General features: G+C 58.6%; 2 protein-coding genes across 4 annotated transcripts; both read right to left on the bottom strand.

The window, feature by feature from the left end:
- Positions 1–128: 128 nt before the first annotated feature.
- MRPL24 (mitochondrial ribosomal protein L24) lies at positions 129–4,266 on the bottom strand. 3 transcript variants are annotated; one of them, XM_019495595.1, is made up of 7 exons: positions 4,169–4,266; positions 3,750–3,855; positions 3,360–3,621; positions 1,790–1,885; positions 1,085–1,188; positions 572–702; positions 129–310 (listed from the first exon to the last, which is right to left on the bottom strand). In XM_019495595.1, the coding sequence occupies exons 3-7, from the start codon at positions 3,546–3,548 to the stop codon at positions 174–176; spliced, it is 657 nt and encodes a 218-aa protein (XP_019351140.1). In that variant the 5' UTR covers positions 3,549–3,621; positions 3,750–3,855; positions 4,169–4,266; the 3' UTR covers positions 129–173. The 3 variants fall into 3 exon arrangements, with proteins under 3 accessions (XP_019351140.1, XP_019351136.1, XP_019351142.1); XM_019495591.1 differs by having other exon boundaries at positions 3,360–3,574; XM_019495597.1 differs by having other exon boundaries at positions 3,360–3,574; positions 3,753–3,855.
- Positions 4,267–8,750: 4,484 nt separating this feature from the next.
- HDGF (heparin binding growth factor) lies at positions 8,751–20,956 on the bottom strand. The gene is made up of 6 exons (XM_006275864.4): positions 20,732–20,956; positions 10,772–10,848; positions 10,142–10,280; positions 9,590–9,772; positions 9,288–9,502; positions 8,751–9,041 (listed from the first exon to the last, which is right to left on the bottom strand). Exons 1-6 carry the CDS (start codon positions 20,816–20,818, stop codon positions 9,035–9,037), a joined length of 708 nt encoding a protein of 235 aa, XP_006275926.2. The 5' UTR covers positions 20,819–20,956; the 3' UTR covers positions 8,751–9,034.
- Positions 20,957–23,111: the final 2,155 nt, after the last annotated feature.

Genomic DNA, 23,111 nt, shown 5'->3' with positions numbered 1-23,111 from the left:
CCACCCAGAGCCCCATTGTCCAGCCCCCTAACCTGCTCCAAGTCAGGGCAGTATTCACTGCCTTGAAAGGGTTCAGCAGAATACATGCTCATCTGTGTTCCTGTGGCTTAAAAAACAGGTCTTGTGGGTAGGTCTTTAAAAGAGAATGTCTTTATTACAAGCCTCAGTTCAGCTCAGTACCAGAAGGACTTGCGGGCCCTGCGTGTTTCTATGATGCCCATGCGCTCCATGATCTCCTCCTCGAAGGTCTTCAGGGATGCCTTGTAGGTCTTGGCTACAGCATCATCCTCTGAGGTGTCCTTGGGCCCGTCTGCCCGGGGAAAAGGAGCATGTTACACCCTGAGCTGCAGGGTGTGACCTAAGGCTTCATGAGCCTGGATGCTATCAGTGTCCCATTGCATCCTCCGGCCCTTTGGCATTGGGGGAAGCAGGTTGCTGGTAAGGGCAGCCCCCCCACAAGATGTAGGCAGAGCCCTGCTGCCTCGGGCAGGAGCGGCCCAGGGGCAGATGACTCTGTCCTGCTGTGGGCAGGACAAGCCCCAGCACTGGGGCCACAGGGGGGAAGACTCACCAACCCACAGCTCTGGCACGATACCATCCGGGTGCTCGAACTCAGGCAAAGGGATGATCCTACCCGTTCGCATGGACACCCGCACACGCTCGCCCTCCTCTGTGTAGCGCCACTCCACCTCTGTCGGTTTCCTGGGGGTGGGATGAGCCGTGCCACGGCAAGGATGGTTCAGGGCTGGACCAGAACCCCAGGGGAGCAATCTCAGGAGACCCCACTTCCCTGCAACCACAGCCTCCTTCCCACCCCAGCCTCCTTGATCCCACACAGCTGCTCACTACCACAGCAGAGATCTCTTCCATTTGACTCCTGGTCTCCCACCCCTGGCTGCCAAAGCCTCAGGCATCACCCACCACCCCCAGTGGTCATCCAGCACCCTGCTGCGCTCAGTGCTGCACAAGCAGACCAGGACGGGGCTCAGACTCCCCTCCAAGCCCAGCTTAGCTAGTGAGATCCCCTGCAGCACACGCAGGGGGCAGGGGACACAGAGCTGGCACAGGGTGAGTAGGGGGTTACCTGTCCGCAGGGTCAATAAGGGTGACCTGTTGGAGCATCAAGGGTGCCTCGCTGGGAACGTATATGCCCGGGTAGTTGCCCGTTTTCCCTACGCAGCGATAGTGCTGCGGATGGACAACCAGGGTTCAAGCAAACATGGCAGGACAAGTCCAGGCTTTACCTGCCCCAAGAGGAACAAGCCAAAGCCTCCAAGCCCTGGCATGGGCAGCATGAGGACAGGTCATCACAGGGAGGGGATGTATGAGGGGGTTTTGGTTGCATAGGACCCTGCACTGCAGTCCTGGTGCAGTCTGTTCTGGGGTGGGGCACTGCCAGGGCCCTCGGGCAGCTTGTTTTGTGCCCAGGGGCAGCAGCAGAGGCAGATTCAGAAGCATCACAGCTGGGGTCACGTGCACCTTTAGCCTGTTCTGCAGCTGGGTCAGCTTAGACCTGCCCCCCTCTCCCCTGCCATGTATTAATAAAACCCCCAGGGATCTCCCATCCCATCTTGGGGGGCAGACAATCCTGCCCACCCTGCCCTGCCCACGGCACAGAAAAGCACCTGGAGAACTGAGTGGAGTGCTTTTCATCAGCCACCCTCCATACAGAATAGTGCTGCCAAACCCCTGCAGTCCAGCCAAAGGAGAATCCCCACCAGCAGGGTGGGGGCTCTGACACACAGCAGGGCAAGCCCAGCTGCAGGAAGTAGAGCCCCCGCCCCCTTACCACGTTCAAGCCTTTCACCAAGATCCAGTGGCGGGCTCGGATGACCTGGCTCACCAGTCCTTGCTTCCCGGCATCCTTCCCCTTTAGGATCTCCACCTGGAGCCAAGCAGCCCTGTAAGTTACCCAGACGAGACCCGAACCCAGAAATCAGCATGGGGGCGGGGCGGGGCGGGGCAGGGGGAATTATATCACCAACCCTTGTGTTATCATGTTTGGAGGACAGGTCTGTCTTAGGCCATTTTGTATAAAGGCATGAAATCAGTACAACTATAATTTTCTGTTGCTGATTTCATAGAATCACAGACAGTGAGGGTGGGAAGGGACCTCAGGCGGTCACATCTAGTCCAACCCCCTGCTCAAAGCAGGACCAGCCAGAACTACATCATCCCAGCCAAGGCTGTCTACCTGGGTCTTAAAAACCTCCAAGGATGAAGAATCCACCACTTCCCTGAGTAACCTGTTCCAGTGCTTTACAACCCTCCTAGTAAGAAAGTTCCCTAATATCCAACCTAAACTTCCCTTGCTGCAACTTGAGCCCACTGCTCCTTCTGTCATCTGCCACCACTGAGAACACCCACTTTCCTGCTCTCCTGTTCCCTGGAGATGGGAGATGCATTTTTCCGTTGGTGCAAAGTCCAGGCAATGGCATTAAAATGCATTTGGTGCCTCAAACAAGAGCACCCGGGGCAGGGCAGTGGGCAGCTGCTGGATGGTTAGAGATCCGAGGAAAGGCTGGAAAAGCTTGGGTTTGTCAGTGCAGAGAAGAGAAGACTAAGGGGGGGATTTGATAACAGTCTTCAAATACCTGAAGGGAGATTCCAAAAGAGGTTGGAGATGGGCTTTGAGCACGGGGTTTAGACTAGATGTGACCTCCTGCGGTCCCTTCTAACCTTCATTTTCTATGAGTCTATGAGTCTAAGCCAAAAGAGAAAAGTGGTCGATGTGCTGAATATACCAAGACCCATTTCTCTAAGCTCTGACTACGTAGCTATGGCACGGGCATGTAACACGCAGCTGTCAACTGTGCCAGCCAGGGTCTATCTCAGGGCTGGAGGGGAATGGGTCCAGCAGGGCCTGCCGGCTGCAAATGCTCTGGAGAGGATGAAGATAGGCTTTTCTCTCTGGCCGCAGGGGATAGGACTCAAGTTGCAGCAGGGCAGCATTAGGTTGGAGATGAGGAGCTCCCTGACCCAGAGGGTAGTCAAGCACTGGAAAAGACCCCTAGAGAGGTGGTGGGGTCTCCATCCCAGGAAGGTCAGAAGTATGCTGGGCTGGGATGTTTTAGCTAGGGATGATCCTGCCTTGAAGAGGCGGCTGGACTGGATGTGACCTCACAAGGCCTCTTCCAGCCCCACTTTGGCCCTATGATCTAGGGAAAAAGCCAAACCCACCAGCAGTTGCTAGTGAAGCTGTCAGAGCTGGATGAAGCGCTAAACCAGCTTCTGGCAGCTAGAGCAGAGAGAAGCTGCGAGACCAAAAGCTCAGAGCCACTTGGCAGGGGGTGAGGGGCCAGAGGAGGGCTCCTCTGGAAGCAGAGAGGGATGTGGGCAGCCCACGTGCCACGACTCACCGTGTCACCCTTGAACACCTTCCAGTCCTCCTCGCTCAGCGGCTCCAAGATCACCCTCTTGCGCCGCAGCCAGGGTGGGTTCCTAAGCTTATCGGCATAGGACCCGGGCCGGTGGGTGCCGTGGCGGTAGCCAGGTGGCAGCTTCGCCGTGGCCCCGGCAGTCATGGCGAGCAGTGCAGTCAGACGCATGGCGGACAGTCAGAGCACACCAGGGCCTGGCACGGATGGGAACGAAGGGCACTGGGCAAGTCAGTGGACACAGCTGAGAAATGGGACCCAGGTGTCCTGGCTCTGGCTCCAACTGCAAGAGGCACCCCCCCCTCCGGGATACAACCCCCCAGGCAGCTACTCCTCTGCCAGAGCAGGGAACCCAGGCATCCAGGCTCTCACCACCTCTGTGCCAGCTGTGAGGACGCGGTCTGGGTGTTAGATGAAGAAGGAGAACCCAGGACTCCTGCCCTCAGCCCCTCCACTGCACCCTGCTCCTCCCAGGGACCTGGAAAGAGAACCCAGGCATCCTAGCAAGCAGAATCCCAGAGCTGCACTACCTCCCAGCCAGGGCCCCCCAGGCCCAGGTGTGTGCAGCCAGAGCCCCCTCCCCAGCCCCAGATGTGTGCAGCCAGAGCCCCCTCCCCAGCCCCAGATTTGTGCAGCCAGGGCCCCCAGCCCCAGATGCGTGCAGCCAGGGCCCCAGATTTGTGCAGCCAGGGCCCCCCTCCCCAGCCCCAGATGCGTGCAGCCAGGGCCCCCTCCCCAGCCCCAGATGCGTGCAGCCAGGGCCCCCCAGCCCAACCCAGCCCCATTCTCACCTTGCCGTTCTCAGAACCCAGTAGCATGGCGACGACGCCGCACTGCATTCTGGGACTTGTAGTCATCCCCCTTGCACCACCGCGATGCACCCTGGGAGCCTCATCCCTCACCTCTAGCGCGTCCCACCGCGTGGCATGCTGGGAGTCGCAGTCTTTTCCCTGGGGAGAATAGAGGGCCTGTCCCAAGGCATGCTGGGAAGCGCAGTCCTCCCACTTTCCCTTGGTGCATGCTGGGAAGAGCAAGCTGGCTGTACAAGGGGGAGACATGTTCCAAGCATGTGCCACACGTGTGCATGGGGCGGGGCTCGCATTGAAACCCCCCCTCCCCCGGGGCTTCCCAGCACCAGGGCCCGGGCAGAGGTTGCACCGTGTGCACTGACTAGAGCAGGGGGGGCAGGACCCCCCCCCGGGCTGCAGGGATGGTGGCCCACGCAGCACCGAGCGCCAGAGGAGCATCGCAGAGCGCCCCGGGACAGCATTGCAGAGCCGCCCCTCCCCCCTCCCGCGGGGCCTGCTGGGACTCGTAGTCCGCGGCGGGCCCGGGCGCGCTTCCAGCCCCGCTCCATTTTCTTGCTCCTGCAGCCCCGGCTCTTCCGCCGCCGCCTCCGGCCGGGGGACGTGGGGCAGCCCTGGCAGGGCCCACCGGGGGTTAGGGCCAGGGCCAGGGCTAGCTCGTGCCCCTGCTCCAGCCCCAGCTGCAGCTCCCCCTCTCTGGTCCAGGGCTGCGCTGCCCTCCTTGATCCCTGAATCCCCACCTGCAGCCTGAGCCCATTGCTCCTTCTTCTGCCCCCACCGAGATGAGCAGCTCCATCCTCCTTGCAAAGCACGATGTGGCTGCTCTAGGGCCGTGGCACCATGCCCAGGGCGGAGGAGAGACGGGCAAGGCTAGGCCCGTCGAGAACGGCATGGTGGCAGTAGTGGGATTCCTGCTCCTACCCCAAGCCCCGCTGCTGGTGGCACAGGAGGGGACGTGCTGAGCGCAGGGGCGGCCCGGCGGGCCCCAGGAGATGGGAGAGCCCTCGTGTTACCCGCCATCCGCTGACGGGCCCGGGAAAAGAGATGGAGTTGGAGCCTTAGTCTGAAGCCCAGGAGAAGGCAGGGTAGGGTTGCACCTTATAGACTAACCAAAGCAGATACACACACCATCTACTTTGCTTAGTCTGTATATATTTATTTATATAGCTATATCTATCATATATATAAATAGGTAGATAGATCAAGTAAATAGATAGGCATGTGATACTTCGGCTAGTGTATATAGATGCATACACACACTTTGGTTAGTGTATATACACACATCTACTTTGGTTAGTGTATACACACGCATACTTCTACACATACAATACATATAATATACACAGACTTACTTTGGTTAGTGTACACACATACATATGCATGCGTACATACATATATACACAAATGTACATGCTCATATATACTTTAGTATTATACATACACAAATACACACACTTTGGTTAGTGTATATACACACACGTCCATATATACACACAGTACACACACACACACACATATATGTACATACATATATACACAAATGTACATGCTCATATATACTTTAGTTAGTATTATACACACACACTTTGGTTAGTGTATATACACACACGTCCATACATATATACACAAAGTACACACACACACACACACACAGATTCATAGATGTTAGGGTCGGAAGGGACCTCAATAGATCATCGAGTCCGACCCCCTGCATAGGCAGGAAAGAGTGCTGGGTCTAAATGACCCCAGCTAGATACTCATCTAACCTCCTCTTGAAGACCCCCAGGGTAGGGGAGAGCACCACCTCCCTTGGGAGCCCGTTCCACACCTTGGCCACTCGAACTGTGAACAAGTTCCTCCTAATGTCCAATCTAAATCTGCTCTCTGCTAGCTTGTGGCCATTATTTCTTGTAACCCCCCAGGGCGCCTTGGTGAATAAAACCTCACCAATTCCCTTCTGTGCCCCCGTGATGAACTTATAGGCAGCCACAAGGTCGCCTCTCAACCTTCTCTTGTGTACATACATATATACACAAATGTACATGCTCATATATACTTTAGGTAGTATTATACATACACACTTTGGTTAGTGTATATACACACACACACACACACACACACACAGCCCAAGCTTTTGCATAGGGAGGCTCACTTCATTAGATACTGTCCCAGGAAACTGAAACCCCCAGGAAGAGACACTTTGGACACCATCATAATAATCAACCTTTTATTGTCCTAGAGAGAACTGAAATCAGCTAGATTTTTTTATACTTTTCTTTTTCCTTTTTTTGTTTTTTGTTTTGTTTCCTGAACTATTCCAAAGCTAAATCCAGCCATAGTCTGCATCACCGCCTCCAAAAAGAGCCAAGGCAGGCGTGTCTGGGAGTTTATTTTTCTTTTTTCCTCCATATGTTACAAATTGTAATACGATTACATCACAGAGCGAGAAAGACTTGGAGGGAGAGAGAGAGAGAGAGAGAGAGAGAGAGAGAGATGGAGAAACCAAGGCGACATACCTGGCCCGAGAGGACAGCAAGAAACACAAGTTTAAAAATAAGCCAGACTACAAAAAAATCATTAGCTAAAACAATTACTTTTCCAGCTAGTCACCATCATCCTGTGGGTGGTTTGTTTTTTTTTTTAAGAACTTTTTTATTTATTTTTTATTAAAAACATTACCCTAAAAACTTCTCCCCCCCCTTTATTGTAATATTTTGGTAAATATTCCCCAGAACTGAAGGGCAAAGGGACTAAAATGGACGCTGCTGCCTCTAGATAATTTCCCTTTGGGTTTGTGGCTGGATAGGAGAGGGAGAAACCTTCCCCAGAGACATTCACAACAGATGCTGAACGAGCTCTGGCTCCATCCCCTGCAACTGAGGATACCATGGCTGCCATTTGGGGACCCATTTGGGGTCCCCAAATGGACTTGTCCCCTGGGGTCAGGCTCATGACCTGTGGGCTGGACTCTTGGTCACACGTGGGCCTTAAAATGGGCGGACGTGGGTCTCGGAGCCCAGCCAGGGTAAACTGAGCTGTAGCTGTTCTCTGATCCCTGGGGCCCATCGAGGGACGTGGGGAGCAACACACAACTTAGAGCAGGCCAAAGGCTGCTTTAAAATGCATGCCTGTTGGAGCGTCCTTCACCCCGTCTTGTTTCACTAGTGCACATGTGAGGTTCAGGGCCTGGGGAGCACAACCGTGCCCCGAACATCCCAGGTCTCTGCCTCAAAACAGGGCAGGGAGAGCTCTGATGAGGGGTTTTACCTGGGTGCAAGGTGCAGGACAATGAAGAGCTGGACAGATGTGATGGGCAGAGAACCCAGGAATGCCTTCGAGTCTGGGTGGGGGCAGGGGGGAATCCCCATTAGGTGCTAAGATGGGCTTGCAAACGACTCGGGGGGCTGGCAGGCGTTGCAACCGGACTGAGATGTGCAAGCTGCCAGCCTCAGACTCTTGCTTTGCCTTTGGACTCTGATGTCTGGCTAGACCTGGACTGAGCTCTAAGATTTTGTTAGTGAAGGACATGGGAGGCAGGCCAGGGCTTCCCCCTTCCCTTTAAAAAAAAAAATTAAGAAAAAAACAAGCCTTTTCATTTTTTTTGGACCGGCCAGAGATGTTTCCTGCCAGCTCCTTCCAGAAAACGCCATCACGAGCGCTGTGGGCTGGAATTCCAGCGAGAAACCTGCGTCTGGAGCTTCGCCCCTTCGCATCCAGCTGGAATTGCAGCACTGCAGCCAGAAAGGCAGCGACTCGCCAGGGCACCAAGAATTCAGCTGCAATTTCACCACCTAGGGAGAGAACCCGCCTGCCAGGATCCCAGGGAGAGCATCGCTAGACTGGACCCAGTGCTAGATTGTAAGTCTGGTGTGGAGATCACTAATTGAAGCTCCCTGGGGACCTCCCTGCAGCATTTCCAAATTGAATGTTTTGTTTTTTTTCTTGCAAGTCTCCAAAATTTTCCCCAAATTGAATTGCAGCTGGAAAAGCCACATGTTTTGCAGCCAAATGGACAACCGCAGTGCCACTTTCCAGCTCTGCCTCTGCTTGGCTCTGTGACCAAAAGGGATGTTGGAAGAAAGGGACTAGCGAGCTGACCCAAGGCAGGGGTGGCTCTGATCCGCCAGGGGCAGGCGATTAAAGCGCCTATTTTGGGTGCTGGCCTTGTTCGTGATAGGGAGGGAACAAGACCAGACCAAAGGGGCAGCTCAGGGGACAAAGCCAGATGCAGGCCCTGTTTAAAAGGAGAAGAGGAGCCAGCAGCAAATTGGGAGCTGGGGCATAGCAACCTCAAAGCTGCTGGGCACTGCCCTATGGGGCCTTGCAGTGGGTACCACTCCTTGCCCATGCCAGCAGCACGTTCAGGCCCCTCCATATAGATGCAACTCATCCTGGACGTCGCAGAAACCCCCGTCCAACCACTCACCCGGTCGCAACCGAGACAGGGAAGGACGGCAAAGAGGGTGACATCTGCCTCCTGCCACCCACCACAGCTCGCCAGGGCAGTGCCGAGCTGCGGGGAAGAGCCCCAGAGAAAGCACCTCGGAGGGAAGTGATAAGCAGCGTGTTAAAAAGGCATGAATCGCATTTATTTCAAATCAATGGAGGAGCCCCCCCCGAGGGATCACTAGTACAAGCAGGCGCCCTGTGGCGCGGGTGGGGTGCGGCGGGCAGGGGAATGGGGGGTTCTTCTTTATTTCTTTCTTTCTTTCTTTCTTTCTTCTTTTCTTCTTATTTTTCCAGAGTTGCAAGATGAGACGAGCTGAGGAGGACGAGACTCTTTAGCCCCCGGGGAGCCCAGCAGTAAAGGGGCAGGCCAGGACAGCAGCTCGGCTGGGGGAGGCCGGCCAGCTACGGGCTGCGGGAGCAGAGAGGACACAAGGAAGAAGGTTAACGGTAGTGAATGTCCCTTCAACACATACAGTCCTGGCTCCTGGCCATGCACCTTGGAGGTCTCCCATCCAAGAAGCAGTCTAGCCTGAGCCTGTTTTGCTACAGGAGCGGGCACGCTTGCAGCCAAGGGGTATGGGAGCTCCTGACTTGCTGATGCCCATGCCCCCAATCCCATCGGGGGGCCGTGCCCGCCCTGCCCCACTGGACTCACCTCTCCTTGTGATCTCTGATCTCCTCGGCAGCGGGGGCTTTCTCCTTCCCCTCGGGCTTGACCTCCCGGGCGTCGGGGCCATCGGCGGCGTCGCTGTTCTTTCCCTTCTCACCCTCAGGGGCACTGGGCTTCTGCTCATCCTTGGGAGCTTCCTCGTTCTCCACCTTCTTCTCTCCCTCGGGGCCCTCCGCCTCCTTGGAGCGTTTGGGGGAGTCCTGCAGCGGGGCAGCTGGCCGCTAGCACTCCCCAACCCATGACCCCCCCCATGTCCTCAGCCCCCAGCTCCCCTCCTCTCCCCTCACCTCCAGGGCATCCTCTGCTTTCCGCTTGATCCCGGCCTTCTCGTTCTTCTCCTTGGACTGCTCGTCGATCACCAGCTTGCCCTCCTCATCGCTGCTGCCCTCTGCATTGCCCTTCTTCTCGCCATCACCCTCCGGCTCTCGCTCCGGCTCAGCATCCCCGGAGCAGCTCTTCTTCTGGGTTGGCTGCAGAGGAGTGGAGACAAGGAAGAGGAAGGTCAGCAGGGGTGGAAGGAAGGAAGCAAAGAGAAAGGGGGGTTATTGCCAGGGGCTGGCAGGTCGAGATGTTGCTCTGGGGCCCTTTAACTCGGCCCCGGACCCTGTCAGTACCTGGGGGTTAGGGGTGGCTGCTTCCTCTGATGCCTGGCCTTTACTTGCAAAGCAACCGGAAGCTCCTCAGCAGGCTCTCGACGGGCCTAAATGCCCACGTAGCTCATAGGATGCATTGGGGAGTTAGAGTTAGGGTAGCTAGGAGTGGGGTAGCTGCAGGGGGGATTTCTTAGAGAAGGGCTGAAGCTGCCGGGGGTGGGGGTGGGAAGGCGGGCATGCGCACACCTGGTAGCCCGAGGCTTTGACGGTGGGGTTGTTCTCGATCTCCCAGAGGCCTTCGCTGAACCCTTTCCGCTTGTTGGGCTTCCCAAACTTCTCCTTGCACTCCTCATAGGGGAACAGGTCCTTGGGGCCCAGGAATGCTCTGCAAGAAGGAACAGGGGGTGAGGCCCATGGCCAGAGCAGGGTGCAGAAGGGGAATCTGAGGCAGGCTGGGGAGAAGCAAGGGGCATCTTGGGGCCCTTACACCCCCCTGAGGACCTTGGCAGACCCCAGGAGCAGAGACAAGGAGGCTCCCATGGAAGAGGCCTCGCTCCTTGTTACAGCCCCCACGGGATCTGAACCCCAACCCTGGGGCCAGTGTTGACCCCACCCCAAGGACAACTGGCACCGCGATCATAGGCTCCCTCCCCCATGCACATCCAGGTGTGTTACATGTGCATGCGGGCACACTCCCTTTCCCTTCCAGATGTGCACATGCAAGTGCTCCCCTCCTGCTTCATGTGCACAAAGGCACGTTCCCACCCTGACACACACAGGCGTACATGTGTTACATGGGCACGCACACATGTTACTGGTGCACACAGCTTCACCCACACACACACATACACCCTCCCATGTGTGGCCCCTACTCACGTTTCATGGGTCCCGAAGAAAAAGACTTGGTATTTATTGGAGGAGGATTTCACGGCAGCTTCCGGCATCTCGTCGATCTGGTGGGGGAGGGATAGAAAGTGTTGGGTGGGGAGAGGGGCAAAAAGGAGAAAGCCTTATTGCCCCCAACAACCCCCACTCTTCCCTCAGAGCAGTCCCAGGCCTAACCATGGGCATGGGGTGACATGCCAGGCAAACCCGCTTTGGAGGACCAGGCTGCAGACTCTGCCATCCCAGAATGCACTGCCTCAATCACTGCCAGGGGGTCCCAGTTTGCATGTCCCGCCAGGCTGCGTGTCCCCACTGAGGCATGATGGGATAACAGCACACAAAGGATAGCAGTGAGGCACCAGGCACTGTACAAATGCAGCATCCGAAGGACAGTCCCTTCCCCACCGGGTCTTGGATGAGGGGAGAGGGGAAGCTGTGCTGGAAACCTTCTAGCAGCTACTGCCCAATACAGGATCCCCCCCTCCTGATGGGTGTGCAGAGCTGGGTGCTACAACCAGCATTTGCATGGCCGTCTGCACCCGTGCAAAGCGGGCTGTGAAGGGAGTGCTGAAGCAGGGGCATTGGCACTTCGCTAGTGCCAAACACCTCCAGCCAGCACTACTGAGGAAAAAAAGCTGGAGGGGCTGAATAGTTGAATCCCTCTCCACACACATGCAGGCCCACACACAAGCATGCACTTGCATGTACACATAACTATGCAGAGCCATGCATGCACGCAGGCCCACACACAAGTATGCATACACTCACATGTACACATATACCTATGCAGACATGCACATGTGTGCACATATGCACCGATACATTCATATGCATACATGTACACACACAAATGCACACCACTGCAAATATATACAGGTACACACACACAGACTCACAGAAAGTTAGTGTTGGAAGGGACCTCAGGAGGTCACACTCAAAGTAGGACCAATGCATATACACACACACACAAATGTGCATACATATATGCACGTATGCACACACACACATGCATATGTACACACACATGCACCAGAATGCGCACACATGCACCAGACTGCATTCACACACACACTAGGATGCATACGTGCACATGTACATGCACACACCAGGGTGTACACATACACATGCATACACTGGCATGCACGCACACACACATGCATGTACGCACGCGCACACAGCACAAAGGAGCTCCCAGGGCCCCGTGGCCATCTTCCTCCACCTCCTGCCGGTCACCATCCCTCCCCTGTCACCAATGAGCTCCCTGGCTCTCCACGATGCCAGCTAACGACACAGCCGCCGGGGCCTCGCTCTGCCCCCCCAGACCCCTCTCCAAAGGGACAACCGTGTTTTCCCCCCCGCCCCGTTGCAGCGCAAGAGCCCGGCAAGGATTGGCGCGTTCCCAGCCAACCGTAAGCTCTTGTCTAGACCGGCTCAGACAGATTTAGCTCAGCGCATCGGCAGCCCAGCTCGCCCGGGCACTGCTCGCAGGAATGTTGCCCCGTCCAGGCAAGAACCGTGCACCCCCAGGAGAGGGGACGGCAAAGCTCGGAGCAGGGCCCCACACCCCTGCTCATCCCTCCCTGCAATTTCCACTTCTTTGGTTGCATTGTGATTGCCCATGTGGGCGTGAGCTGCAAGACCCGTGGGCCGGAGGGAGCCTGACACGCCATGGGACCAGCCTCGCTGCGGCCTAGCCCCAAACTGAGGGGGAAGGGGCTGCTTCAGATGCGAGCTCCAAGCCAGGTTTCCCCTCCCTGGCCACTGAGTGGAGCAGCTGGAAGTAAAGGCTGGCTAGCCGCATGCTGCCTTGCAACGCCGCCATCTCCCCCTGCCACACAGAGGGAACCCTGTAAGAGAGCCATGGGTGGGAGCTGGACCGGTTCCCTGCCTGGTTCAGCACGAGGAAGACATAAGAACAAGTGCACACATGGGCGCTCACACATGTGCAGCACATGCACATATTTGCAGCACAGGTGCACACGTGCGTGCACGCATGTGCAGAAGCTCCCTTTGCAGTCAACAGCACATCCATGCTGCAATCAGTCTGCCCCCCTCCCCATCCAACCACCGTCCCACCGCAGCTGCGCAGGCAGATGCGACTGCCCTGCCTATATCCAGGTCTGAGCACATGCGGGCTGGGTCTGCCAGCCGGACCCTGGCTCTGGTGCTCAGTGGACTGCACAAGTGGACCCGGCCTTGGTTATCCCCCTTACTCCCTTCAGGATGCTTCTGACCAGGGGTTGCAAGCACAAGGTTTGCAAGCAAAACCCCTGGGGGGTGGGGATAAGGGACCAAAACCAGCAGCAGTGTCAAGGGTTACATGCTAAGAAAACTTCGGGGGGTCTGGGGCCTGCTCTGCCCCAGGCCTCAGGGACAGAGGATGCACTGGTGGAGGTCTCCTGACCCTGGCGGCGGTACCCAGGATGGCACCAAGGCCGGGCGGGCAGGCCCAGGCTCCCCTCCCCCTTCCCGGCAGCTGGGAACACGACACCATGACACAGAGAAATTCCTCTCTGGCTGCAGAGCCGGGGCTGGGGCTGGGGCTGGGGGGTGCGATACAAACGAACAATGCCGCTTTTCCACTCCAGCGCGGATCAAAGGCTCAGGGGGGGCTGGGGGTGGGCAGAGGAAAGGGATAAATCCTCCTTAATCACCCCCATGGCAGCGCCTCCCCCCATCCCCTTGGTGCATGCAGCAGAAGAGAGGCAGGTGGGAGGGGGAAAGAAAGGGTTAATTGTAATCCGACCTATGGTGGGCAAGAGCAAGGGGCAGCAAGGGGCAGGGGGGCTAGTGGTTAGAGGGGGAGGGGGCTGGGAGGCACAGCCTGGGAGGGGAGAGAGAGGGGGGACTGCATCAAGCAAATGGAGGCAGGAAGTGAAATGCCCCCCCCCGCCCCCGCACTCCCCACCAGCCCCTGCCCCAGGTTAACTCCAAATGTGGACACTGTTATCCCAGGATAAAGCAGCTAGAGAGGAGTTGGGTGTGGGGTTACTGGGGGAAGCTGAAGGGGCTGGGCCGACCCCCCACAGGCCGGTGTGCATACATGTGCGCGTGCGCACACGCACACACACACACACACACAGCATCTGCCCCCCCACCACACATGCCATCTCACCAGGGGCCACGCACCAGCTTCCCATACACCCACAGCAGCCCCCTGCCCACCCATGCACACACAGCATCTACCCCCGCACCAGACATGCCTCGTACACATCATCCAAGCTGGGGCCATGCGCCAGCTTCCCATACACCCACAGATCCCCTTGCCCAGCCATGCACACCCATGTGCACACACACAGCCATTGTGTGCTACCGGGGCCTCCACCCTCTCTGGGCCTGGCGGGAGAGATAACCAACTCTCCCGCCCAGCTCCAGCTCCCCACCCTGCTGCCTGAGTGCACTTGACCCTGAAAAATTCAGGCCCCATCCAGCCAGGCTGGCCCTTGCACCCCCCCCCCCCCCCCCCAATTTTGGTCCCAGGCTCTGGGGACACCAGATAGATGCACAAAGCTTTGCTGCCCAGGAAACACCCACCCCGACACAACACCTGCCCCAAAGGGACCATGCAACAGCTCTGTGCCAGGGAGAGCTCGGCCCCGGGTGGGCAGGGGGATGGCAAGCCTGCTTGGCCAAGCCTGGGTGCCAGATCCACTTCTACCCTGAAGACCCCCCCAGCCCCTCACTGGCCAGGGTCTACCTGAGCAGCAGGGCTGGGCGATACCTCCCTACCCCCGTCCCTGTAGTCCATTTGCCCAGGCATAGGGGCTCTACCTGGGGAGGAAGCAGCACAGGCAGCCCCTGCCCTCAGGACAAGGATGCTGTGGGAACACAGCACCAGAGACAGGAACAAAGCCAAGTGCCCCCAGCCCCATCCTGGCCCCCCAACCTCATCCTGGCCCAGAGCTAAAGAGGACAAAGCCTCTGTGCCCACAAAGCAGGGCCCCGATCTTGCCTCTCTGCCACCTGCAGAAGCAGGTGCCGATGCCCTGGGGGAAGCAAATTCATTCAACTCCCAAACCCAAAGCAATCTCCAAGCCCCCCTGGCCCTGCTGCGATTCGGGGCTCTCTCAGGCACCGGGCTCCAGGCTCTATCACTGGGCACCCCTGCATGTGGCTGTGCCAATCCCAGATCATGGTTAATCCTGTTTGGGGATGAGGAGGCGGGTCGGACCTGCCAAGGCATCCGGCGCCCTTGGTCTGGGCAGCTCCACCTGCTTAAACTCCAACAGAGCAGGACCCCAAGTCTGATTGTGCACTGCCTCAGTTTCCCCTCGCTGTAAAATGGGCCTTGAGGCTCCCTAGTAGGGGTAGCATAAAAGACAAGGTCCCTCTCTCCCTAGCCTGGCACATACAGCAGCCGGACAGAAACCATCTCCATCGTGTACAACTCCCCGCTCCTCTGCGACCAGCCCCAAATTTCAGCCTGAACACTGCAGCCGCCAGCCCCAGACAGAGCAAGACCCGGGGCTCCCTGGGGAAGACTCGGTTTCCCAACGGTTGGGCCTTAAAATAATCCAGAGACTGCTCCCAAGCACAGATGGGTTAGGAAGCAAACAGAAGCCACCTGCCTCCAGGATGCCTGGGGTCTAGCCGTGCTCCGCTGCCAACTCTCAGGCCAGCCACGCTCACCACCCCTTGTTCCTCAGTTTCCCCAGTTGCCCCTAGAGAGGCAGGCAGGAGAGCCCAGGAGCCCTGGGCACTGGGGCACAGGCCATTTCAGGAGAGGCCAACGAGCACAACTGACAGGAAGCAGCTGTGCAAGGGTTTCGCCCCCATGCAACTATGGGAGCAGGCGCACCCCAGAGGAGATCCCGGAGGACCCGCTTCCCTGGGCATCAGGGGTACACAGCGTCTGTGTGCCCATGGCAAACCGGGCCAGGTGGGAGCAGATGCGCCAGGCACCACGTGACCAGGACACACGGCCTCCTGCCTTGAAACACGAGGAGGAAGGGAGCAGGTGCCGGGCGCTGGGCTAAGCCGATTAGGGCAGCCGGTGCTGGCAGAGGTTCCCAGGGACACTCAGAGGCCGACGGGGCAGGGAGGGGCAAGGCCCCCAATCCCACCAAAGGCGGGCTCATCCAGCCCCATCCCACAGTCTCCAGCACGAGTCCCTCCCTGCAAAGCCAGGGTGGTGGAGGAAGATGAGCAAAAGAGGGAAACTGAGGCACAGAGCTGACTTCTGTCACTTTGCCAAGGGGGCGGGGCAGGGCCAGGCATGAGCCCATACCCAGGGGCTGGGATCCAGCCCAGCTCCAGGCAGGGGGGGGAGAAGGGCGAGTCCTTGGCCCCCGTGCCAGCTCGGTGCTGCCCCCACACGACCCCTGCCAGCCCTGACCTCTCCCAGCCTTGCCCCCAGCTCTGCCCCCCAGGAGGCTCAGTGGGTGGAGAAGCCCTGATAAACCCAACACTGGCAGGAAGGTGGGGTGCCTTGCTTGGCGACAGGGAAACCCCCCTCTGTTACTGCCTACAGCCCCCTCAAGGGGCAGCCCGGGCATCTGAGCCGGCAGGAAACGCTGCACGGGAGCGGGAGCCAGGCCAAGGCCGCCCCAGCGCCTGCCCGGCCTCCTTCCGCCTGCCTGTGACTCAGCGCGGGGAGGGCCGTGACTCAGAGCCCGGCAGGCCAGTGCAGCTCCTGAGCAGAACGAGGCCCTGCGGGAGTGCCAGGAGGGCCCCGGGGTGCAGTGCCTCTGCCCTGTGCGATGCAGAGCTCACAGCCTCCCCAGGAACAGGGGTGTGCAAAGGCGGAAACTGAGGCAGAGGTGGGTGGAGCTCCCTGAAGCACCAGGGAGGAGGAGGAGAAGCACAGGGCTGAAGGTTACATCTCCGGGCCTGGACTCAGGAGTCTGGGGATCCCCCGGCAGCTCCTCCATGCTCAGGATAGATATTTTTGTACAGAGCCAAGCACAAAGGCACCAGCTGCAACTAGGCCCCAGGGCAACCACTGCAGGCACATGCTGCTGCTTTCTTAAGGGAGCAACTGCCACTGTTCACCTGTGTGTCCTGGGCCTTATACTGCCCCCAGCCTGGGGAATATGCCCATCACACAGGGCATGGGGGCTGCTTTGCTGAACACTGGATTTGACCCATGGCCCTGAGGCCCCGATCCAGAGGCCAACCCCACCTGGACTGGCTTCCCAATGCCCTCCGCAGCCCCTCCAGCTAGCCAGGAAGTCCATCCTCCTCACCAGCCTCAGTTTCCCCTGCTGCAGCTGGAGCCCATTGCTTGTAGGCCTATCCCCTGCAGCCACAGGGAAAAGCCCATCTCCCTCCTCTCTGCAACTGCCCTTCAGGGACTTGAAGACTGATCAACGCCCACCCCCCTCCAGCCTTCTCTTCCTCACCCTGATTTTTCCAGGATTTCCGGTGTCCGGCCAGGCCTCCCTGCAGCCAGCTGCCTCGGCACTGGTCTGGCTTGCCCCGCATGCCCAGGGCTGGGTGCTTTGTAAACCCCGCACCTGCCTGGGGGAACGGCAGAGACTGGATCCTGGATCGAGAAGCCTGGACCTACCTCCCCAGGGGCATCTCCCCTACAGAGGTGGGTCAAGTGTCTGGACCCCAGCACCTGGCAGGGGCACCCACCCAGGCTGCATCTACCTGCTCAGGGCTTGGCCCGATAAACTGAGGCCAGAAACTGTTTGTCCTCACCAGCCCCAGGAAGGCCTGGAGATGGGGCCTTGTCCTCCTTCTGGACTGACCCAAAGGCAGTGGCAGAGCCCCAGCATCCTGCACAACCCACTAGGCCACACAGCCCCCCAGATGGAGGCTCCTTTGTGCAGCAGGGGCCTGAGTGTGGCTGTGACCCACATGAGCACCAGGACCCTGGGGTGCTGGCAAGGAGCAACCAGGTGGCATAGACTTTGCCCAGGTGGGGCCCCAGCAGGAGACCCAAGGGGGGGCCCAGGCAGCTTTCTCCCCAGGGGTCACGGCAGCCTCGGGAGGGGGGCAAAGTCCTCACACCCAAGCATGCACAGCCACGTGTACACCAGCCAGCTCCTGCTGTAGCCCCTGGGGCAGGTACGGGTGTCCCTCAGGGCCTGGAGGGCACCAAGCTCCACCACCCTGGGGCTGTTGTGGGAGAGAAGCGAACACCCAGACTGGACCCTGCCCCTGATGCTGAACTTTGCACCAACCTGGAGACTCTGCCCCCCACTCCATAGGCAGTTGGGCTGGACTGAGGGCACTGGCACCTGCCTGGAGCCTGGGTTTGGTGCCTGGCTCTGCCACTGACTCCCTGGAGGACCCTGGGCAAGTCCCCCCCACCCAGCCCCAACTGCACAGGGAAAAACAGCAGCCCCAGCTGTATTGGGAGGCATGTGGGCACCAAGCCGGGACTGGAGGGGCTGCTCGGCTCCATGCTGGGGCTGGCAGGGCCCAGCACGCTGCATCCGGCCTCCAGTTTCGTAGGGGAGTGAAACACAATTCCACCGAGCATCAGGAACCCCGCTTTCCCCAGTGCCCACTCCCGAGAGAGGTGCAATGCGCTGCAGCTACAGGGTCACCTGGGTATTGCCCCCCAGGAAATCTGGGACCCCCCCCCTCACACCCCACCTTTGCAGGTCCCTCTGGAGAGCACACAGCACTCCCACCCCCATGCAGGGGAAGACCCTGATGCCAGCATGGGGCAGGGGAACAGTCCCCAGGGCTGGGGGAGCTGCAGGGCACTGCAGGGCCGGGGGCTTTTGCCCAGGCAGGGGGAGCTTCAGCACTTTCCCGGCCGCGCCAGAAAGACGCGGGCAGGCAGGCAGGCAGGGAGGGAGGGAGGGAAACCCGCTGGCACCTGGGAGCCAAGCTGCAGATCCTCCCCTTCCCCCCTCCCCTTCGCCGCCAAAACCCTATAAACCAAACAAAAGTGATTCAAACCCGGGAAGAGAAGGGAAGAGAAGGGGCGGGGAGGGGGGCCGGGGAGGTGCACAACCACCTCCGGGATTCCCGGCCAGGCAGGGCCCTTTGCAATCCTCCTTCTCCTTCGCCATCGCTTTGCTTTGCAGCCCAGGGGAGGCCAGAGGGGGGGTTTGCATGGAGGGGGAAGGGAGCATGGAGAAGGGGGGGGGGATTGAAACACTCCAAGGAAATTTTAAACTGCATCATCAACCGCTTAAAAATAACCAGCAATGTCGCCATCGCCCGTCTCCCGCCCAGGTCTTAAAGTGCCAGCCTGGGAGGCAGTGGAGGGGGAGGGCAAGGCCCCCCCAGGGTCCCTCCCGGACCCCCCAATCCTGCCCCCCAGGATGCCGGTTTGTGTCCGAATGCAGGCTAGGGCCAGAGCAGGCTACAAGGACACAGGGCAGGTCCCCAGTGCCAGCTGGTGCCAGGGCCCAGCCCCCCCCAGCCTTTGTGCGGCCACGTCGGGGCCCTGATTCTGCGCAGCATGGGGGCTATCCTGAGCCCTGGCCACCCTAGGCCTGGCTGGGCTCCAGGCTCGTTATTCAGTAACAAGCCGTCGAGTGCATTTCCCCAGAGCCACCACAAGCAGTGGGGGGGGCATGGACTTGGCGGGCGTGACGCGGTGCTTGCACCCATCTCGCACACGCGCGAGCCCGGCCCAGCACGTCGGCACCTGCTCCCCTTCCCCCACAGTCATTCCCAGGGCTGGCACAGCCCCCCACAGCCAGCCCAGCACCCCAGGAGGGTGGGCCTACATGACCCCCACAGGAGTTGGGTGGCCCCCACCGGCCCTGCCAAGAGGAGCCTGGGCAGATAGGCACCCCATGCAGGTCTGTTCCTGCAACCAGGCCCCAGCTTAGAGCAAGCTCCAGGGACAAAACCCGGGGGAAATCAGGAAGAGAGGATGGGGGGAAGCCTTAGGGCCAGGGCTTTCACTTAGGGGAGGGCAATCAGGAGGTGGAAGGAGAGGGCCCTCCTGCCCCCAAACCCGCCAGTCCCGGCTCCAGGACTCAGCAGCCGGCCCACGTGCTCGCACCAAGCTTGCAACAAAGCAGTTACCTGGGATCCCCTCGCTCCACTTTGCAGACAGAACCCCCCCCCAGTACCACCGACACCGAAACAGGAGGGTCCCATGGGGAATCCCTCGCTCCCCCCAGCCTCTGTGCTTCCTTGGCAAGGAAAAGCCCTGGGAGCCCCCAAGGAGATGGGCCAAGACCCTCCTCTTTGCAAAGCCCCCCAAGAAAGAAACCGGGGCCATAAGCCTCTTTGGTACAGAGCTGCTGCAGGGGGGGGGGCGAGCTGGCCAGGCCACGAGGGAAGGGCAGAAATGGTATCTGAGCATCCTAGGAAGTGCCCCCAGGGCTGGGGGTCCGCGAGAAGCAACAGGGCCTTGTCCCTGCAGAGGGGGATGGTCCTGCCTGCCTCCTCCCTGCTCCCTTGAGCCCCCCAGGGCCCAGCCTTTTGTTCCAGGCAGATGCATGGGGTGCAACCCCCCTCCCCCAGCCCATGCAGCCCCTCAGCTGCAACCCAGGCCTGCGCCCCATGCCCCGACACTGGGAGGCTTCTCCCCTTGGATGCTCTCTTTGCACCCTGGGGCCCTATAAGCTCAAGGGATGCAAGGAGATGCCAGGGTGCAAATCTGGGGAGGGGGGCAGCCCCCTCCAGGTTTGCCTCTTCTCTCTTTGTCCCCCCAAACTAGCAAATTCCCAGCTCAGGGGGCACCTCCAAGGGGATACCAGGGTGCAAATCTGGAAGGGCAGCCCCCCAGGCAAATCCCCAGCTTGGAGGGCAACTGCAGGGGGATGCCAAGGTGCAGACCTGGAGGGGTAGCCCCCCCAGCCTTGCCTCTGCTCTTTGCCCCCACCATCATCTAGCACATCCCCAGCTCGAGGGGGTGGGGGGGGCACTCCAAGGAGCTGCCAGGGTGCAACTACAATGGGGCAGCCCCCCCAGAGCACGGGGAGGCCCCCCAGCGTGGACCCAGCCCGAGGGGGGGCCTCCCCAGCTTAACGCGCGTTATGTAACGTGTGTGCGCTCCGCGCGGCCCGCGCCCCCCGCGCTCCTTACCCGGGCGGGCCAGTGCGGGTAGCCCTTCATCTTGGCGAACACCAGGTCCCCGCACTTGTACTCCCGCTGCCTGTTGGAGCGGGACATGGTGCCCCCGGCCCTCCCGAGCGCTGGGTGGGGGCGGCGTGCGGCCGCGGCCCTCGGTGCTAGCAGCGCGGGAGCTCCAGGGAGGTGGGAGAGTGCCCCATGCAGTTGTTTGTGTTTGAAATTCAATTGCTCCCTCCCTCTCCCGGTGGAGCCGATCGGCGCTCGATTGCTCGGGCCTGCCCCTTGCACACGCACACGCACGCACACACACACACACACACGCGCGCATGCATGCATGCATGCACACCCACTGTGCATGCGTGCGCCCCGCAGGCTGGGAGCGCCCTGGAGGGGGGCCCGGCTTTGCAAATAGGCGCTGGGGGGCACAGGACGAGCTTGGGGCTTGGAGGGGTCTGGTTGCAAAAAAAAAAAAAAATGAAAAGAAAAAAGGAAGGGTCAGTTGGGGGTCTGCTTCCAAAAAAAAAAAAAGGGGGTCGTTTGGAGAGGGTCTGGTTGCCAAAAAAAAAGGGTGGCTTGCAGGGGTCTGGTTGCAAAAAAAGGGTCACTTGGAGGGGTCTGATGGTAAAAAGAAAAAAGAAGGGTCGCTTGGAAGGGGCTGGTTGCTAAAAAAGAAGGGTTGCTTGGGGTTGGTTGCAAAAAAAAAAGGGTCACTTGGAGGGGTCTGATTGCAAAAGCAAAGAAGGGTCACTTGGAGGGGTCTGGTTGCCAAAAAACAGGTCACTTGGAGGGGGTCTGGTTGCCAAAAAACAGGTCACTTGGAGGGATCTGGTTGCCAAAAAAGAAGGGTCACTTGGGGGCTGGCTGCAAAAAAAAAGAGTTGCCACCAAGTGAGACCTCCCTATGCAAACCATCCCATACCTATCATCACTTATAATTATTAGGACTGTAATTAAGGCCATTTGGGACCCTCCAGGCCTGTGAGAGCAGAGAGAGACCCTCATCCCCTAAGAGGCTGCAGTTACCTGGAGTGATTTTGGGGGGAGAATAAGAGTGAAAACGGGGAGGATCCAGTCTGCTGCTTCCTCTTCCTCAAGCTACGGAGACATTCACTATGCCGCATGTGGTCAGTTTGGGGTTGGGAGGACAAACTGCCCAGCTCCAGAGAGGCAAGAGCTTGCTCCATCAGATGCTACAAAACTACAAGGCAGCTCCAATTCAGTTGGTCTATAAGGTGCATCCCTGTCCTGCCTTGGGCCTGACTCTGGACTAACCGGGTGGCCTACCCACGTCTCCTCCGCCTAGCAGCTGCGTGACCCCTATGGATCAAGGGGAGAGAGCGGGTGAGGCTGGCAGCTAAAATGGTCCTGAAACAGCCAAAGGAAAGCGTGTCAGAGCAGAGCCAAGCAGCAGATGGGCCAAAGGCTTGCGTCAAACTGTCGGCAAGCAAAATAGGATACAAGAGACATGACCCGGCAGATAAGAGAGGCGATGTTGGCTGCCTGGTTGCTTCTCTTGGGTCCTGCTTGTAGGGAATTTTATGCAACTTTGGGCTCCATCTGTTACTTCACTCTGCTGCACCTTCTCTCCTGGAGACCCCAGGAAGGGCCATGTGATGCCTGAAAATTGGTCTTTGTCTATCCCAACCACATGCGGTTGGTCCAATAAAAGATCGTCCCCTCTGAAATTCTGCCTATCTTTCCTAGGCCATCACGGCTACAAAATCATTTCAGAGACGGGAATAGGTTCTGGGCCAGCAGTCACTCGGGAGAGGTTGAGGGGTCCTGGTAATGTCAGAGCCTAGCACCATGTTTAGAGTTATCTCCCCCACGACTCAATACAACCTGGGTCACAGCCCTTGAAGCTTTCCCCATGTGTTTGACTTCACCCAGGGGCTGATGCTTTGCAAAGCCACAGGGGTTGAGGCTTGGGCTTGTGAGCCCAAAGACCTTGGTCATTACTCGAATACTGGCAGCCTCCGCTCTGCTTAGACCTGGAAGTGACCTGCAGGATTGGAGGGTTAATGAGAGAAGAAAGAACAGAGCTAAATGCCCCATCCTCGAATGATGTATGCACCCCAATCATCTTGTTGCCAGAAAGAGCCCCAAATTCCTGGCATGCATTAGTAGGATCGGGGCCTATTTGCATCATTGCCAAAGAACCTAGAACAAGCAAATATTAAGAAAAAACCAAGAATGCTATATGTGAATGTGAAGACAGGACCCAAACCCCTATGTGTTCACTATAACTCATCCATCACTAGACCTTGCCCAGAGATGAACCATTGGGCAAGGACTTCACTGACCAGGAAAGCTTCACTGGGGACATCTCTGACCCTCCTGGGTGTTTTGTCTCCTGGAGTCTTGGGGAAGTAGCTGAGAATCTTTGTTTCCCT

This window comes from Alligator mississippiensis, chromosome 15, assembly GCF_030867095.1.
Source record: "Alligator mississippiensis isolate rAllMis1 chromosome 15, rAllMis1, whole genome shotgun sequence".
NCBI classification, from domain to species: domain Eukaryota; kingdom Metazoa; phylum Chordata; order Crocodylia; family Alligatoridae; genus Alligator; species Alligator mississippiensis.
This window is presented reverse-complemented; position numbering and strand designations above follow the sequence as displayed.